General features: G+C 34.9%; 2 protein-coding genes across 2 annotated transcripts; both read right to left on the reverse strand.

Annotated features, from left to right (window-relative positions):
• Nucleotides 1-6,531: 6,531 nt before the first annotated feature.
• LOC111410364 (GDSL esterase/lipase At2g23540-like) lies at nt 6,532-8,279 on the reverse strand. Its single transcript, XM_023040660.1, has 5 exons — nt 7,897-8,279; nt 7,677-7,807; nt 7,350-7,598; nt 6,997-7,252; nt 6,532-6,911 (listed from the first exon to the last, which is right to left on the reverse strand). Exons 1-5 carry the CDS (start codon nt 8,165-8,167, stop codon nt 6,688-6,690), a joined length of 1,131 nt encoding a protein of 376 aa, XP_022896428.1. The 5' UTR covers nt 8,168-8,279; the 3' UTR covers nt 6,532-6,687.
• A 3,273-nt stretch (nt 8,280-11,552) lies between these two features.
• LOC111411338 (protein transport protein Sec61 subunit gamma-1-like) lies at nt 11,553-11,940 on the reverse strand. The gene is made up of 2 exons (XM_023041879.1): nt 11,847-11,940; nt 11,553-11,707 (listed from the first exon to the last, which is right to left on the reverse strand). The coding sequence occupies exons 1-2, from the start codon at nt 11,938-11,940 to the stop codon at nt 11,553-11,555; spliced, it is 249 nt and encodes an 82-aa protein (XP_022897647.1).
• Nucleotides 11,941-21,157: the final 9,217 nt, after the last annotated feature.

Below are 21,157 nucleotides of genomic sequence, written 5' to 3' on the forward strand. Positions count from 1 at the left end.
GATTTGGGGTCATGTAAGTTTAACCCATGAATCTGAATTTTCACGTCAACAGTACTTTGATATTATTTCAACTACACATTTTTCAATAAAATAATATTATACGCAAATTTAAAACTTTTTCTCATTTTAACCACACATTTCTCATCAATATACTGTTTAAAAATTATTTCATTCTTCCAAAATGGGGCTCAAACAAGGGTTAAAATTATACACACATTTTTACATGATTTATATGTTATCGTGCAAAATCATCAAATTACGACATTGGGCATTTTCATCACATAGTAATACCAATTCTGGTATTTAAATTGGTCGAAAATCTAGCTCTATGTTTTACCAAATTCTCAATATTTGAACTGGCTATAGCATGCTAAAATTGAAGGATTGGACATAATCGGTTTGGCTTAGAATTTCAGAAAAATGTGACCAGCCATAAAATTATCTTGCGTAATAAAGATAACCGACAGACGAGACGATACAGTGCTGCGACAAATGCCAAATCCTGTTGACTGAATTCACACTCTCCCTATCAATTGTCCCTTTCACCATTCGCCATTTGGCCTACACACGCCCTGTATGTTTGTTCATTTTCTAAGAATATGCAAACTTTTCTTTTTGTCTTCTTGTCCTCTGGAGAACTTGATTACTCTCTCTCCCTCTCCATCTTTCCACATTCGTGTACCAAAGTTTTTGCAAATCAACAATGTCAAATTTGATGTACAAAATAATGTAAATGTAGCAACTTTGTTTTTTTGTAACGTGCACTAAATTTTAGCTTAATATGTGCAAGTGCAAGTGCAAATACAGCATATATTTTGGGGTTAAATTCATCCATGACCAATGTACTTTATATTTAGTGTCATCATAACTATTCAAATTGCTTTTGAATCATTATGATCACCTAATTTCATATAATATTTCAATGAAGCCACTTGATTATTACTACAACAAATAAACACTCTAATACACAATCACAAAAAATAAAAATAATATATATATCACATAATTATTACCACAAAAAAAAGAAGAAAAATTGATAATTTGAAAGAAAAAATAATGTAAATGTAGCCTTTTTTTTTTTTTTTTTTTTTTTAGGGTAACGTCCACTAAATTTTAGCTTTAACATGTGCAAGTGCAAATACAACATATTTTTTGGGGTTAAATTCATTCATGACCAATGTACTTTATATTTAGTGTCATCATAACTATTCAAATTAATTTTGAATCATCATTATCACCTAATTTAATATAATATTTCAATCAAGTCACTTGATTATTACTACAACAAATAAACACTCTAACACTATATATATACATATCCAAAAATTCACTATTCAAGACATTAATTTTAGAGATAATTATAGTTGAGACTCCAAACTTTTCAAAAGATTGCAAACTATCCCTTTAACCTTTCATTTTTTGCAACCGTCACCGCAAACCTTTCAAAATGTTGCGAATGAAACCCCAATAAATGAATTCCATCCATATTTCTGTTAGTAAACCAAAAAATTGAGTTTGACCATTTTTTAAAATAATTTTAAAGGGGTAACATAATAATTTTACATTTATAACATTAAACAATTAAAATAATTACAATAAAATACTAAACAAGAAATAAATATAATCTTCTTCTTCACCAACACCCACACACACTCAACCCACCCCAACCCCAAAATTAAAATCATAGATGCCACCACACACCGCCCGACACCACCACCCCCTCAAACTACCACCACTGCCTCATCGAAAACCACCCAAGCATGAATTTTCTGATTAAGATTTAGAATAATATATACAACTGCTTTGTTTTTTTTGCCAAGATTCACATGATTAGTGTTCTTTGTTCTTCTTTGTTTTGTAATTTCAATTGTAACAATTAATTAGTTGTTGCCGTTTTCGATGGGCATTTATGCATACCATCTTCTATTGGACACCCACATCATATCATTTGAAATTGGAATTCAAACCACGGTCTGCATATCATGGCTCTGTGCCTCTTTAGCTCTTTCATAATTTTGGAACCCAATTTGATTGCCCTCAACTTCAACCAAACTATAGAGCATGTACTAAAGGCCTTGTTTGGAACAATTTCTTTAACAATCAAACCATGAATTTCTTTGATGGTATGGTCCCTTGGAAAACGTCATATCCCCATGTTAAAAAGATGCATTCTCTCTAGTTTTCAAGTATGTGGTGAAGCTTTCGTTGGAGGATTGCTGCCTCACGTTGAGATGCAGAAAATAGTGAAAATGAAAGTATAAACTCATCCATTATTAATTTATTTTGGTGAGGCGATGGTGGCGTTTTGAGGGTGGTGGTCGTGTTGGGGGTATGTGGTGGAGTAGTGGTGTATGTGTTTTTATTCCCCCTAAATTTGAGGTTGTTCCCTTTGTGGATTAGTTTTTAGTTCCTTTCACTAGAAGTGAGGTGGTGATGGATGTGGTGGCGGCGGCGATGGTAGTGGTTGTGGGCGGCAGTGGTCGAATTTGGGTAGAGGTGGTGGTGATGGTGGATTTCTAGTTTGGGGTTGGGGGCGAGGAAGAAAAAGATAATTTTTTCTTTTTTCATTTTTTTTAATAGGTTAGGAAAAGCTTGCAACATTTTGAAAAGTTTAGAGTCTCAGCTACAATTATCCCCCTTTTTTTAAACAAATAATGGCTATCAAACAAGGACTTACTAATTAGTAAAATTGGTTGAAACGATCAAACTAATACATAGATGGTATGAAATTTTATATGTTATTGTGGGAGACAATTTAGGTATGACATAATGAGTATTTAGGATTCTTGTGCTTGATGTATCTAAATTGCACAATATGGTCCTCTAACTATTTGAATCACACAAGTTGTTCATATATTTTTCAAGTTCTAGCTAATAGGTCTTCCTACCATTTGGATCCCACAATTTAGTCCTCCAACTACTTTTGAGCTTGTAATATTTTTCTCCAACTATGTACAACATGCAAGTTGGTCCTCCCATGTGGATCACACAAGTTAGCCCTCTATCTATTTGGATTACTCAACTTGCTCCTCTAACTATCTTGATTGGGTGGTCCTCCTACTATGTGGTTAGAGAAACTTGGTGCTCTAACGATATTGATCATGAAAGTTGGTTCTCCCATGCTTTGTAACGTGCAAGTTGGTTTTCCTATATTTAAAAAAAGCATTTCAAACATTGTATTATTGAGAATGTCAAGGTTAGTCCTTTGTCTACTCATAAGAAGTAGGTGAGTCCTCCAACTACTCTAAGACAGTAACTAGGTCCTCTAAATACCTGATCCTCCCATTATTCATTACGCCTCTAGATTTTATTCAAATATATCCAATAGACATGAATATGTCTTAATTGAATGGTTAAGTGCACAACCAAGAACTGGACATAAACAATCTAGTCCTTGATTCCAATGGCGGAAATTTGAAAAATTTCAACAAGAACCAAATTCAAACTATCGATTTAGTCTAGTTCATACAAGTTTGCCTATTTGATCCCTTATGATTCCATATTCAAAGTTGAGTGGTTCTTAGACACTCTAATTTCAAAAAGTTATAAAAATAATACCTTAAGCTAATAATATATGTTATATATATATATAAAATAGAGGAAGAATTGCAGTCTATGTACAGGCCTTTCATTTAGTAGCAAATTTGATTCAAAATTTTCATTTGTGTCATCGTAGATATCAAGTCTTTAAAAAATATGCATCTCAAGTGCAAAATGACAATTTTCGTCGGTCGACCCCAAAGATTTAAAAATTTAATAATATCCTCAAATAAGACGAGGACATTTTAGGCATATCACATTTTTCTTATTAAATTAAAAACAAAAAACAAAATCTCTGCGCCACCCCATCTCCTTCTTCACCCCCCTCCCCCCGCCCCCAAAACCAAACCATCCACGTAGCTGTGGTTGGCCACTACTGCCACTCCCGGCACCACCGACTCACCCTTGGCACCACTGCCATCGAATCTTTACTATATATATATATATGCAAACTCCATTTCAAAAAATTACAGAACATATATATGAAAAAAGCAACATTGTTAGATTGATAGTATCATTTTTTCAAGAAAAACGAGAGAAATCAAAGGAACAAAAAACACCAAAAAAAATCCAATCTTAAAAGACCTATTCACAATCTATTTCATAAAATCACAGAAAAATCCATAAAAATACAATTAAAAGCACCCTTGATAATTATAAAATGTACAGACAGACTGACAGACCCATTTTCATGAAAATTCAAGAAAGAGAAAAATCCTACCATTGTTTCCGATCTTGATCTTTCCTATTTTTTTGGTTATAGAGCAGAAAGTAGATGATTTGTTTGAGAGGATGATTGAGTGATGAAAGGCCATTAGAGTGAAAATTATAATAATAATAATAAATAAATAAATAAAAATCATCCCCATCTATTACACCAATCAAATGAATTGTGTTTAATATTTTTTTTATCTTTTTTTTAATAATTTATTTATTTGTTTTACAAATACATAAATTACTAAATAAATAATTATGTTAAATTTAGAAAAATATTAAATTTATTAATAAATATGAAAAATATAGTACAATTAGTAAAAACACTACAAAAATGAAAATATTAAATCATATCATTAAAAAATAAAAAATTAAATCAAATAATATCAATAATAGTACTACTAAAAAAATTATAACACAAATGACCCAAACACCCTCTATCAATTATTTTGGCAAATAGGAAAAAAAGGCAATTTTGACTTTGCACTATTTGGTGCAAAATAGTGCAAATTTTGGTGAAATTTGATATTTTGCGGATAGCATTGGAGATGCAGACACTTTAGTTCAAAAATAATTTGTTGAAATTAAAACCAAAAACAGTATATTAGCACCAAAACCAAATATATTTGATGTGACAGTGATGTTGACGGTGAGGCGGTAGTGGTGACCGATACGTAGGTGGCATGGTTTTGATTTTGGGGTGAGAGAGTTGTTGAAGAAGGAGATAGGGTGGGATTGTAATTTTAGTTTTTTGTACTTTTAAATTAATAAAAAATTGTGTTATGCCTAAAATATCTTTACCTTATTTGGGAAAATTATAAACTTTTTATTTCTCTGAGGTCAACTGACGATTTTTGGGTAAACTGACGGAAATCGTCATTTTAAACTTAAGGTGCAAATTTTTTAAAGATTTGATATCATGGTGGCACAAATAAAACGTTTGAGTAAAATTTACTGTTAAATGAAATGTTTAATACCTTGATTACAATTCTCCCTAAAATAAATAAGAAACTTCATCTATAAATTCTTTGATTTTAGCTGATATGGTTCTAAGAACTTTATTAAGGCCCTGTTTGAGTTACATTTTTTGTTCAAAAAAATATATTCTTAAATGTTGACTTGACATCATTTCAATCACGCATCTTTCAATGAAATAATATTATACGCAAATTCAAAATTTTTCCTTATTTTTTAATCAAACATTTTCCATCAATAAACTATTCAAAAATACATTATTATAAAAATAAATTTGCTCAAATGCACGCACCAAAAAAAAATTAAAAGAAAAATTACACTTACGATCTCAAACTTACTCATAACCGGCTATATTACACAATATGATCGGAAATTATAAGTTACTCTGATTACCTCTAGCATATGCATTACATTATTACCGCCACGTACGCATGTCACATCACTGCTAGCATGCCTCATGACTCACAATACTTTTTACTAGCTATAGTATGTATGTCCCATTATCTACACTATTGTCAAGCATATGACCTGTTATGATACACGATAGACTTTCTGCATATTATATCTTGAAGAAGTGTGATGTCATTATTCACTTTATAGTTATGAGTATTTGGAGGGGTAGATGGACCCCAAATTTATTTTATACATGGGCGAAGATATTATGGTGTATTACAAGTTGGTCCATATTACAGATGAGATATTGTCGAAATTTTGAAAAATTATATGCGACATCTTTCGAGGTAATTCGAAAGCCCTTGTTTATTCAGGCTGGCATGCATATTTTCTAAGGCAGTTTGTAAGTCCTCACATATTGGAGTTACTTATATTTTCTGAGGCAATTCGGCTATTCGTAGGACCTCATCTACTTGACTACTTATATTTCAAAGTTCTACCAGTACATAAATGAACGATTCAGACTTGGAAGATTATTGTTATAACCATAATTCATTTCATATTAGACTTTTCTATTGGATGTGGCTTAGATGAGGCCCATTAGCTCACCAAGCTCACCAGGGTTGTCTCCATTTTATATATATATGAGAATCCATTTCATTTCAAGGTACGTTTTCTAAACTCCAACCAATCTCCCCTTTCGACTCTTGCACTCTTTATTTTCTTTTCATCCAGTCGTTGGGTTGACCATCGGAGTGTAAACGATCGTCGGACCTTTTTCTCGACTGACAGCCTTTGCCTCCTAACGAGGTGTTCTATGTGCAGGTTTGATGGGGATGAGATCAGGGATCTGTTGGAAACATTTTTGGGGGTCAATAGTTACTAATAAGTTCGCCTAAACATAGGCTCATATCATCACCACTTTAGCATTGAATTGATTTATGGAAAGCTCAATAAACAATTTTCTTTGGACAGATTAACAAAATACAAACATGAAGTAATGAGAGAGGAAACATTCAAAGACTAAGAACAAAATACAAGTGCAAGAAACTATTGATTGCTGAATCAGAGATCTCGGAGTTTTCTGAGGTTCATCGGAGATATATATTTTGTGTCCCCATCGAGCAATTGTTTAGCGACAATTAGGTTAGCAGCCTCACTTGGGTGATAAGGATCCCAAAATACATGCTTGTTCCTGTCCGAACACATACTAGATGTTGGCCCGCAGGGAATTATTCCAGCAAACTGTCCTCCATTTCCACAGCACGCTTTACTCGAAGTTGTAAATCCTGCATATAAACAGCATATTGAAGAAAACTCGATCTCGATTTCTATTTCTCAACAAATTGAGATAGTTTTGCTGTCAATACTCACCATATTTAGCATAATTTATAATTAATTCCATGACAAGATCGTAGACATTGGCATGCACAAAAGTGGCTCCTGGAAGGTTTTCGTTTAGTTCCTGGACAAGATCCTTCAATCTGGCATTGTACTGAAGTGCCAACTTATTTGGTAATTCCACACACTCGTTTTCATCCAACTGATTAATGGTTTTCTGATAGGGAATGCATCCAAGGGGCCCAACATTCCCAATTACAAACTTTCTTGCATCTAATTGGTAAAGTCTCTGCAATCAAAACAGAGCATTCAATAGCGTTGTCAGTTAAACCAAAAATCGCATAAATTTCGTCTATGAGTTTAAGATAATATTCGTGTTTACATACCGTAAGCTGTCCCCTTAGATGATTGAGCATATCATCCACAAAAGCATCCGGACTTTGTGAAATTCTTGCACCCACAGAAATTACCGGAAGAAGATAATTGTTGAGAAAATCGTTCGATCCTATAGTGACTGAGAAAATTGATTTTCTTTTAAGGTAATCTTTTGCTTTTGATGGGCCTAACAATTTATCAATCTGTTTCCTAGTGATATTGAAGTAATCAACCTGGATGTCCATTGATAACCTGTTCACCTGTTCAACACATATGTTTAGCACAAAAAATTAATTAACACATATACGATAATCACTCATAGTTATGGAGATACGTACAAATATTCTTCCAGTAGCATTCATGATTCCACCACCTCCAGAAGCATAATTAACCCCAGATAAAATAGTTCTTCCGGTCGTGTTTGGGGAAAGAAATGGCATCGCGTAGTGAGGTTGTCCCAACCCCTCTCCTGCGAGACAAATCGCAACTCTTTATCGCTTCGATTCGTTGGAAGTACAAAAGAAGCTAATAAACGGGATAGCTTAAGTGAAAACTTACCGATTATGTCTCCAATGGTTCTTCCATTTGTATACCGGCCGGTAGGATTTCCTCCCGAAGCCTTAAAATCAATACCATTTGGGGGGATATTAGCTCGCGACAACGTTTGTAAATAGTTGTTGTTTCCAGCATCAACTAAGGAATCTCCGAAAATAAACGAAGCCCCCTTTCCTAAATCCTCTTTAGTTTGACAAATTCCATAACTGCTCAAATTAATCACCAACACGACTAAAGCCAAAATGTAATATAACTTGATTTCCATGGCTTTCATTAAAATCTTGGATGTCTGGCTGGCTGGCTAATTAAGAGACAAATCCTGTAATGAAGCATATATAAATGTTTAGAACTGAAAAAAAAAAATGAAAAAGCCTTTGTTGGGAAATTTGTGAAGGCGTAATTAAGTGGAATTGCATTTTGGGTTTGACCGCTTAAATTTTAAAGGATTTGGTATAGGTGGATTTTCTGGGGTTAGGTGATCAACAATTAGTGCGTATGAGCATGGCTCAACGTGCATGCACCAATATCAATTACTTCTGATTCAAGCAAATTCCACCCCATTAAAGTCAAAGAGAGAGTATTACCAATCTTATGAAGTTGGAGCCTAAACTTAGAAGCTTCTGGTGAACACTTAGGTGTGAGTTGATAGTTTTTGGGGAAGTTTCAATTCTTGCATGAGACGCTGCTACCTATACCAGAATTGTTACATAAATTAGTAATTTCGGCAAACGATATGGAATTCTAAATTGATGGAATATTGCATCACGTATAGTAATTCTTTCCATACTTGAATTTCGGATTTGGGTCTCAGTTTCTTTGAATTTACCTCATTTTTTTATTTTATTTTTTTCTGTGGAATGACGGAAAGAGAAAGAGAACCTGATTTTACAGACTTGAAAGTATTGGCATAGAATTTTTAGGAAAACACTCCTCATTCAGGGCCACAAGGGCCCCGAATTTCAAGGGTGCCGATTTGGCGCTGCCTATTGGAAGGGGGGGGGGGTGGCTGTCCGCACCCTTGGTTCTGAATTTCTAGCGGGGCTCGAATTTTTGTTGGACAAGGTTTTACCGAACGAAAAGTTTGTTTGTTTTATCTATTTATTTAAGGGAGAATTGCAGCTGGATCTTAAACCTTTTAAATCTTTTAAAAATTATACCTAAACCTTCATTTTTGCAGATGAGGTCCCAAACCATTTACACTCGATAAGCTCAGATTTCGACACAAAACCAGGCACATACATCTTTGATCTCCCTAAACATCTTTAATGACTCGAGAAAAACCCATTTTGCATATAGCAATTAACACGGCATTCCAGGAAATGGTAACTCTATGAGGCATAGAATCGAACAGCTTGTACGCGCTCTTTGTGTCCGAAAACTTTGAATAAATGGAGATGAGGGAATTTGAGACGATGGATTCCGAATCAAACCCATCTATGACAACGTTGCAGTGTATTTGAAGGCCCAAAATTTGGTGGGTTTGAGAATGAGCACAGGCTATGATGATTGACGGAAGAATAAAGGTACTTGCAGACTTGCAGTTGCAGGGAAAGGGTGGACTTGTTCTTTGTACACTGCAAGGGCTTGGCCATGGAAACCTTTTGCTACCAAATGTTGAACTTTTGCGTTGGCCTCAAGAATTGATGATGTCGCGCTTGCAGCTGATAAGTTGTATCAATTGATGTATTCAGTGGCGGCGACAGCAATGGTTGAGGCGGATGGATCTAAGTTTTGGTTGAGTTTTTGGTACCTTTTCCGATGGCAAAAAAAAAGGGGTTGGCAGGGCGGGGCGCCCTGTCTTGGGGCATGGGGCAAGTTGGCGTGAGGATGCCCAGTCCCGTGAAGGGGAAAAAAAAAAGATTAAAAATAATTTTATTTCTTGACAATTCACCTATTAAAAATTTATTTTTAATTTATATTTTATTTTTTAATAATGATATAACTCGAAATTTTGAAAATATAAAAAAAATTAAACAAAGCAAAAAGTTGACCCTCCTCTGCTCACGCTCGCCCCGATGGTCCATCCATTTATCCTCCTATTGCAATCGAGGTAAAAGGTTTCGGATCTCAGCCTCAATTCTCCCTTTATATAAATGTCAAGGGGAAAATTATGCGTTAAACATTGTTCCCTTTTCAAGAAAGTAAGTTTTTTTTTTCTGTTAAAAATTTTATTTTTCGACGGCCGAAATTCATTTTTATGTTCTGCAAAAAGCAGATAAAAATCAGAGTTTACTTCTTTGAAAATGTTAGTAATTACATGAGCCCAACCCGAAATATGGGCTTGAGGCCCAATGCATGGACTACTAGTATTTTTGACCCATGAGGATACTTACAGCCCAGTCCATGTGAACCTCCCAACATTTGCCTCAACTTTCTTAGATTATTTTCGGCTCACTTTCATAAATTGTTCATAAACATTCAAATCACTTTTATTTATAAAAATTTTGAGGAATTCATAAATACTAGTCATTTATAATCTATTCATTTCTATTTATGCTCAAGATCTGCTCTGACAAATACATAGCAAAAATAATGATAAAAAAGGAGAGTTGTTTCGTGTAGGATATGTTTTATCAAGGACAGATCTAGGATTTAATTCAAGACTGGACTACAAAATTTTAAGCCGAACTACAACGAGAAATTTTTTTTACACGTAAAAAAACTATTTTTACAATAAAATAAAATAAAATTTGGGCCTTGGGGGCTCCGTCCGTCTCTGTGTTTTATAATGTGATTATCACGAGATGGCAACGTTTAAAATAAAATATAAATAGATAAACTAAATTCTTTTTTTTTTTTTTTTGGGCTCAAGATTTTAGTTACGAAAGTTAAAGTTTTAAGTTCAAATTTTAGTTATATGTAATTATAACAAATAAATTGATTCCAACTTCTCTTATATAACACATTTGATCTACACGTTAGAAGCATGTTAAAGACAATAAATTAGATTTTTGAATATAATTATTTGAAAGTTAACGAGAATACATGATCCAATGAATGACCAACATCTAGTTGGTCCTAGTCCTAAAAGAGCACTATCATTCAAAAGGATAAGACTTGGTGTCACTTTGAGAAAAGCATTATTACAATGGACAGGGACATTGATAGTTTGTTTTATGGGAAAAATTCATAATTAAGATATTAAGTATTATTTATTTCAAAATTAAGATTAAATATTTCAAATTTTAAAAATCAGATATTTATTAAAATTTATTTATAATTTAATTAATTAATTATATATTTTATTATTAATTAAATATATTAAGGTCACATATCTATACAATTTGATTACAAATTAAGATTTAGTTATTCACACATTATTTTTCGATTACAAATCAGAATCTTTATATGTCACAAATCATTTTATGATCACAATTCAAAACTTTTATATGTCATAATTTATTCATCAGTCACAAATAAAAAATTTATGAGTCATAATTTATTTATCATTACAAATCATCAATATTAACAATTTTTTAGGCCACACATTATTTTTTGGTCATAATTTATCTTATTGATCACAGATTAACCAATTTAATTATCACAATCAACTAAATAACTTGTGATCAACAACAACACTTGCAACCACCATCTCACCACTGCTTTCAGTAACACCACTACTACTGTCGTCGCCAAAACCACCATCACCTTAAACAAAATCAACCTATCGTAGAAAACACCACCACATCGCCACCCAAGTCCACCAATTCTACGATGATGTTGTTAATAGAGATGAATATCAGTTTGATGAAGAATCCAACGAATCCTATCACCACGAAACCTGTAGTTGTACAAATTGCCACCTTGGTGAATTTTGCCCATACCAAATTATAAATAAATAAATCCACAAATATATTATTAAATCGGATCATAAATCAATAATCTAAATAAATTTACGTCTTTGATTTAAGAAAAGAACTCAAATTGGAAACCCTAGATTTTCTGAAATATACCTTTACGATCTGGCTTGTGACATCTTTTGACGAGACGAATGATGTTCTTCGAGAATTCTCTCAATGGATTGAAAATTGAATCCAGTGCATCCATTTTTATTCATTTACCTACTTTTTCATTCTTATTGATTTACCTACTTCTAGAGAGACGGAGAGAATAATTTTAGGGTTTGAATGGGGTAGATAGGTATGGTATATGTGTATATTTAATTTATAATATTATTATTAATATTAAAGTATTTGGTTCTTGTGAACAATGTGTATTTGGCAAGCAAGTCAAGTTACCTTTCTTATCTAGAATTCATAAATCAAAACAAATACTTGACTATGTTTGCATGCTGATCTATGGGTCCTGCTTCTGTGTGTACCTTAAATAGTTTTAGATATTATCTTCTGATCATTGATGATTGTTTTAGGAAATCAAGGTTTTCTTACTAAAATCAAAAGATGAAACTTTCTCTCTTTTCAAATATTGAAAAACACAAATTGAAAACCAAACTGATCATAAGATACAAATTTCGAAGATTGACAATGGTTTGGAATTTTGCAAAGAGCATGGCATATTAAGACATAGAACAACCTACACATCTTAACAAAATGGCATAGCTGAAATAATGAATATAACATTATTAAACAATGTAATATGCATGCTTTTAAATTCTGGTTTACCTAAATTGTTTTTGGAATATGCTGTAAACACTGCTGCCGCATATCTTGTGAATAGAACCTCTATTAGTGCTTTAAATTTTGATGTTCCTAAATCTATCTAGTCTAAAAATTTCATAAACTATTCTCACTTGAAAGTGTGTGGCTATGCTACATATGCTCATCAAATATTGAAAAATTAGAACCTAGATTATTTAAATGTGTTTTCTTAGGTTATGTAGAAAATGTTAAAGGATATAGATTGTAGGTTCAAAATGAAAAAGGCTATAGGGTAATTGTTAGAAGAGACGTCATTTTTAATGCATCTATGCCATGTCTGGAAGGAAAAGAAATAACTTGACTGAAAAAGATATTCAAATCGAGGTGGAGTCACCTCAAAATGAAAGAGAAACTCCTGTTCCTAAAAATAATGAACTTGATTTTGATAAAAATGTTACTTTAACTGAAGATAAAAATAACCAAGAAACTGAATTTAATATTCAATCTAATCCTACAACCCTTCCTCTTGATGAATACCAACTTACAAGAAACAGGGAAAGAAGCCAGATAAAACCTCTAGCTATGTTTGGTTGTAATGATTTTGTCTCACAGTTTACTTATCAAGATCAATATGAAAATGAGCCTAACTCTTACGATGATGCTATTAAATGTAAAGATGCTAAAAACTAAAAGCTGCCGTGGAAGATGAGATGTATTCACTTCTTAAAAATGAAACTTGAGAATTAATAGAAAGACTTAAAGGACATAAACTAATTGATAGTAAGTGGATTTACAAGATAAAAGAATTTGAAGGGATAATAAAAGTATAAGGTATAAAGCTAGACTTGTAGATAAAGGGTTCACACAAAAGAAATGTGTTGACTATATTGAAATTTTCCCTGTAGTTAAGTATACCATTATTAGAGGCATGCTTGCCCTTGTTGTTCAATTTAAGTGAGAACTTGATCAATTAGATGTTAAAACTGCTTTTCTTTATGAGATTTAGAAGAAAAAAGATATATGAGGTAGCCTGTTGGTTTTGTTAAAGGCATTCTGAAAATGTTGTTTGTTTATTAAAGAAATCCCTTTATGAATTAAAAACAAGCCACAAGGTAATAGTACAAAAGGTTTGACACTTTTGTTTTAAGACATGGTTTTAAAAAAAAGCAATTATGATACTTGTCTCTACTACTACAAAGTAAAGGAGGTAAAAATTCTTTGTACTTAGTGCTTTATGTTGATGATTTGTTACTTGGTAGTTGTGACAAGTCTAAAATTGATGATATCCAACAAAAATTAAAATTTGAGTTTAATATGAAGGATCTTGGTTTTGCCAAAAAGATTTTTGACATGCAGATTCTTAGGAATAAGGAAAAAGATATGTTGTTTTTTAGTCAACATAATTATGTGGTCAAAATTTTGAAAAAAATTAATATGTTTGACTATGAACTTGTTACATTGCCACTTTTAAACTATTTTAAACTTTCATCCGAGTTATGTTCCAACGCCGATGAAGAATTTGCTAGAATGTCTAGAATTCCATAAGCAATTGTGATTGGATATGTTTTGTACTTAATGGTATGTACAAGACATGATCTTGCTCATAGTATTAGCATGCTTAGTAGATTCACGAGTAACCCCGGAGAAGGACATTGGAATATTTTAAAATGGCTTCTAAGATATTCGAAAATAACATTAGATTTTGGACTTGTGTTTAAAATGAATAAAGATGGGATTGTTGACCACTGACCTCCAGCCTCATATTTATTCCTCATGGGCCCCACTCCATATGACTACCAGTTCGGTCAAAAGAGTTCAGCTCGGCCTATTTACTATCGTAATCCCGAAACACAATGATTACAGATCTTTACCCCCCAGTCAAATCACCTAATCAATCAAATACACTTGGGGAGTGATGTCAGTACCGCCCAATCCCACCAATCAACATCATGATTCTCCTACTCTGGCAAGCTATCATTACCTGAGGGAATATTAAGATAACAACAACCGACCTCATTAACCAATCCAAGGAAAGATCGACAACGCGCTGTTCGAGTTTGACACTGTAGTTAATTTGATTGACATGACATAATCCTGGCCAAAGAAAAGGGGGTCTCCTATAAATAGAGGCCAAAATGGGCTAATTGGGGGAAAAAAGGTCTTCCACGAAGGAAGAAAAAAAGAATATCATTTTCCTTAAAGTTGGCTCAAGAATAATTCTTACAATTTTTTATGTCAGCAAGGATAACTTCAAAAGGTTTTACTGATTTAGATTTTGTAGGAGATAGAAACAATAAAAAAATCCACTTCAGCTTATTTCTTTACACTGTGTGGTGATAAGTGTATTTTTGCACACTTATTTAGGTCACAAACATGGCTGAATAACGAGCAAAATGATTGAATTATGACTTAATCTCATTACATTTGTGAATTGTAGGGAACAATGATGAAGATGGTGAAATTCAGGAGAAAAACGCGAAAAAAGACTAAAATGACGCAAAGTGAAAGTTCAGGGATCAAGGTGCAATTATCCAAAAGTTGACCCGATGAACAAATTGAGAAATTGATTAAGCCAATTTCCAATTGACGATATCTTGGGATGATAGAATGAAAAGAATGAAGAGAAGATGCTAAGAAGTGAAAGTGTCAAGTGGGAGGACCAAAATGCACATCTTCCATAGTTGGTAGCACTATGCAACCCCTCTATGCGGTCGCATAGAGGCATACCGAAGACAAAAAGGCAAAAAAAAAAAAATTACTCTATGCGACCGCATAGAGTTGCTCTATGCGGTCGCATAGAGCAATATTAGGGCAGAAACGCAGTTTCCTTTTTCCGTCGAAACTCTTATGGAAACAATATTTTTAGGGTCCTATATAAATAAAAGCTCGACCAGAAAGTAAGGGACGCCATTTTTACAAGTTTTTGAGAGATTTTGAAGGAGAAACAAGGAGAGAACAAGAAGAAAACATCGCGCCAAGTGAAGATTCGATTGAAGATTGATTCGGGTGATAACGTTTCTTCAAATATTTTTATGTTTTCTTCTTTTTAGCATGTTAGGCTAGATTTATCATTGTTAGGAGATCGATGAACCTTGTAATACTTCCTTTGATTGTTGATTTGGATTTTTGACGTATTTAAACGCAATTTTCGGATTTGATTGATTTATTACGTTTTTATTTTTATATGATTATTGTGCACGTAATTATATGATTGTGGTGACCTATTTTATGCATTCAAAAGAAGGAAAATAGGTTCGACATTGTATAAATCATCATAGGGTCCGATAGGGGATAGAAATATACCTCTATGCCTTGTGTGAATCATTGGATATTCATGAATTTATAATGCATTTCGGTATGTTAGTATTCGTCATAGAAATATAGTCGAATCATACATTGGGATCGGTTTGGCATTACTCGAGAGAGATTGCTAAATTAAAATAGGAATATTGATTCATCTTTTGTGGAATCGTGTCTCAAATTTGCATAATTGAAAATTGAATGGGTATTACTTGGGGATTCGCGATCCTAGAGCGTTAGTATATTCATTAATTCCATAAACTCGAGTTAAATTACATCCAACTTATTTTGCATTTATTATAATTTTTCATTCATACTTGCATCAAAGTTTACATTTTTTAGTTAAAGTGCAAAAAGACAATTTGGTTTTCGTGTTTCGGTTAAGGTCATAATAGCTTAAGTTGAACTAATTCAATCATTGTGGGATCGATACTTGGACTCATAGTCCATTTTACTACTTGTTAACGAACTGTACACTTGCGGTGGATTTTAAATCGGAACAAATAATTTCGCGAACAAGTTTTTGGCGCCGTTGTCGGGGATTGAAATTTAGTTTTAATTTTATTTTTTGTGACACTAATTTGAACTTATCTAGATTAGTAGTAGTTAGCTTACTAGGTTTAGTTTATTATCTACTTTAATTTAATTTTGTGTTAATTTTGCTATCTCAGGGCTTGTATGCAAGGAGCACCTGATTGAGACTTGGTTCCCGTAGATCCAGAGATTGAACGCATATTTCGTCACAGGCTAAGAGAAGTAAGAGCGACACAACAAATGGCTAATGAGCAAAATCGACCGGTAATTCCACTCAACGAAGGCATGGCAGTTGAAGATGACGGGAATACAGTACTTGGGGACTTCATGGCTCCGTTGGTGGTCCAAAGTCAATCTAGTATTGTGTATCCTCCATTTGGGCAACCGAACTTTCAGCTGAAAATAAATGTGATTCAACTATTTTAGAATGTGCATCAATACCACGGGATGGCTAGTAAAAATCCGCATACACGCATATCCCAATTTCTTGATATGTGCAAACACTTTAGGTACCAGGGTATCTCGAACGATGCTATAAGAATGTGGTTGTTTCCACATACCTTGCGGGATAAGGCACTTGAATGGCTGGATTCGCTTCCCGTCGCAAGTATCACCACTTGGAACGAGTTAGCCCACAAATTCTGCACCAACTTCTTCTCGCCAGCTAAGGTAGCCAACATGTGGCATGACATCTCTATATTCAACCAATGTGAGTCCGAATCATTTGAAGAGGCATGGAATCGTTTCAAAAATATGTTAAGGAAGTGTCCTCAACATGGCTTTGACAAGAAAACATAGATCCGATTTTTCTACACCGGACTACTTCCATCATTCAAGAGCATGGTGGATTCATCATCTGACGGGTCTATCTCTACAAGAACAATTGATGGAGCATGAGAGCTATTTGAGATAATGGCTACAACTTCAACCATGTGGTCTACAGATCGAGTGGTTCAAAAGAGAACGTCGGGGGTTAATGAAGTAGATACTTACTCAGCACTGTCCGCAAAGATAGACTCTTTGTTCCATAAGGTTGAGAGCATTTCACAGACCGTCACTGCAAAACAAATTAAGAAGCTAAGCTGTGAAGAGTGTGGAGCAGACCACAATACTGTCAATTATCCAATTCTCGTACAGGGAGTCGAACATGCAGATTTTATGCAATAGGGTCAATGCCAACAGAACAACCCATATTTGGAAACCTTCAATCAGAGTTGGAGAAAACACCCACACTTCTCGTGAAGTAATCAGAATCAAAACAGACCACAAGGTCAATATCAGCAGCAAGATAAAAAGCCACCATTGGAAGAGATGTTCGAGAAGTTCATGGCAACAACCAATCAGTATATGGAAGCCAACAACCAGTTTATGCGAAAGACAGATGCAACTCTTCAAGACCAAAGTGCTGCAATCAAAAATTTGGAGACACAAATGGGACAGATAGCAATCTCTATGATGGGTCGAGCACCAGAAAACTTACCCAGCAACATTGAAATCAACCCTAAGGAGCACGCATAAGCTATAACAACCAAAAGTGGAGTACAACTACCGGAGATACATGTAAAAAGATCGGTAGCTAGCAAGGAATCAGCACCAACCTCAGATGACGAGATTGTGGAGCAAACTGAACAAACAACAGGGGATGTTGCCAAGAAGAATTCCAATACATCACGGGGTACAGTTACCAATCCTATCAACCCTCATGAACCATCTATTCCATTCCCATAGAGGTTGAAAAAGCACAAATTGGATCAGCAATATAGTAAGTTTCTTGAAGTTTTCAAGAAATTACACATCAACATCCCATTTGCTGAGGCACTTGTTCAGATGCCAAGTTATGCAAAATTCCTAAAGGATATCCTCTCCAACAAGCAAAAGATAGAAGAAAACGAAACAGTGATGCTAACTGAGGAATACAGTGCCAGAATCCAGAAAAAGCTAGGATCCAGGGAGTTTTATTGTACCTTGCACTATTGAAAATTGTCATTTTGATAAAGCGTTGTGTGATTTAGGTGCAAGTATTAATTTAATGTTTCTCTCTGTTTTCAGGAAACTCGGCTTGGGAAAAGCTAAAGCCACAACAGTCACCTTGCAGTTAGCAGATCGATCCCTTACACATCCAAAAGGGATCATTGAAGACGTGTTAGTGAAACTAGAGAAGTTCATATTTCCAGCCGATTTTCTCATCTTAGACATGGAGGAGGATAAAGATGTTCCACTCATATTGGGGCGACCTTTCTTAGCTACTGGAAGAGCGATTGTCGATGTTTAAAAGGGGCAGCTTATATTGAGGCTTGGCGAAGAGCAAATCTCTTTCAATGTGTTCAAAGCAATAAAATTCCCTACTGAGTCAGACAGCTGTTTCCAGATCGATGTAATTGACAGGATAATTCAAGATACATTTCGGCTACATCATCCTTCCAATGCATACGAGGCATGCATTGCACATTCTCAATCCACTCACACTGATTCGAGTGAGATTGAAATATGTGCACGATTTTTGGAAACAAATCCACCATACATGCGCAAACATCACTTCGAAGAGCTGGAAATTAGGACTACAAAGTCAGTGTCATCTATTTAGCAACCTCCCAAGTTGGAACTCAAGCAATTGCCACCACACCTTCGATATACTTACCTGAGGGAATCTTCTACACATCCGGTTTTTATTTCAAATACTGTCAGTGAAGTGAAGGAAGAGAAACTACTTCGGGTGCTAAGGGAAAATAAAACAGCCATTGGATGGTCAATTGCAAATATCAAGGGGATCAGCCCGTCACTATGCATGCACAAAATACTCATGGAGGAAAAATTCAAGCCAAGCATTGATGGTCAGCAGAGATTGAATCCACACATGAAGGAAGTGGTTAGGGCTGAGGTATTGAAGTTGCTCGACGTAGGCATCATCTATCCAATATCAGATATTGCATAAATCAGTGTAGTACAGGTTGTTCCCAAGAAAGGGTATCACAGTGGTAGAAAACGAGAAGAATGAGTTGATTCCTACAAGAACAGTGACTGGATAGAAAGTTTGCATCGATTACCATAAACTAAACGCTGCTACTCGAAAAGATCACTTCCCACTACTGTTCATTGATCAGATGTTGGAGAGACTAACATGATACTCGCATTACTGTTTTCTGGATGGGTACTCTGGGTATAATCAGATTCCGGTAGCACTTGATGATCAGGAGAAGACAACTTTTACCTATCCCTACGGTACCTTTGCATACCGTAGGATGTCGTTTGGTTTATGCAACGCTCCTGCAACTTTTCAGCGCTACATAATGGCTATCTTCTCAGATATGATTAAGAAATTCATCGAGGTATTCATGGACAACTTCTCAGTGTTTGGATCTTCATTTGATGAGTGTTTAGAGCATTTGAGTCTTGTGCTACAGCGGTGTACAGAGACTAACTTGGTATTGAATTGGGAGAAATGTCACTTTATGGTACAGGAAGGCATCGTGCTAAGACACAGAATCTCAGCAAAGGGTATTGAAGTGGACTGAGCAAAGATTCAGGTGATCGTGAAATTACCACCACCTACATCAGTGAAAGGTGTTCGTAGTTTCCTCGGGCATGTCGGGTTTTACAGAAGATTCATCAAGAATTTCTCAAAAAATTACTAAACCACTGTGCTGTTTATTGATGAACAAATCCACATTTGAATTCATGGATGAGTGTTTGCTGGCTTTTAACACATTGAAAGAGAAGTTGATTTCAACACCCGTGATCATCAAATCGGATTGGAATCTGCCATTTGAATTAATGTGCGACGCCAGTGATTTTGCTGTTGGGGCCGTATTGGGACAACGTAAAAATAAGATATTTCACATGATCTACTATACAAGTAAGACCTTGAACGACGCTCAACTAAATTATGCCACTACAGAAAAAAGAGCTCATTGCCATTGTCTACGCCTTTGACAAATTTCGATCATATCTTGTGGGGTCAAAGGTCATCGTTTACACAGATCACGTTGCTATCAAGTACTTAATGGAAAAGAAGGATGCAAAGCCACGTCTCATCCGTTGGATACTGTTGCTTCAAGAGTTTGACTTGAAAATCAAAGATAAGAAGGGCAGTGAAAACGTAGTGGCAGACCACTTGTCTCGACTCGAGGCCACAAAACAGATAGAGACAGTGGAAATCAACGAAGTCTTCCCAGATGAACAGATTTTTGGTATGGGAGAAGTACCCTGGTATGCGGACATAGTTAACTATTTAGCCAGGTCTATCATGCCGCCAGATTACTCAAGTCACCAGAAGAAGAAATTTTTTGCTGAATTGAAGTATTATTTTTGGGAGGATCCCATTCTATACAGGCGGGGGCTGATCAAATTGTTCGTCACTGCGTACTTGAGGAAGAAGTGCCTTTGATATTAGAACATTGTCATTCATCTACATATGTAGGACATTTTGGTGCTTAAAAAACAGCGACGAAGATCCTTCAATCAGGTTTTTACTGGGCTACGCTGTTTAAGGATGCCTTTAAATTCGTGAAAAGGTATGACCAATGTCAACGCACCGGTAATATATCCAGGAGAAATGAAATGCCTTTGACCAGTATCCTGGAGGTGGAACTATTCGACGTCGGGGGATCGACTTCATGAGTCCATTTTCCCTCCTTCTCTAATCAGTACATCTTAGTGGATGTGGATTACGTATCGAAGTGGGTAGAGGTAGTTGCATTGCCTACCAACGATGGAAATGTGGTGATTGAGTTTCTAAAGAAACATATTTTTACCCATTTTGGCACACCGAGAGCTATAATCAGTGACCGGAGCAAACATTTATGCAATCGCCAATTTGAACAATTGTTGACTAA

Source organism: Olea europaea, chromosome 15 (assembly GCF_002742605.1).
Source record: "Olea europaea var. sylvestris chromosome 15, O_europaea_v1, whole genome shotgun sequence".
Classification (NCBI taxonomy): domain Eukaryota; kingdom Viridiplantae; phylum Streptophyta; class Magnoliopsida; order Lamiales; family Oleaceae; genus Olea; species Olea europaea.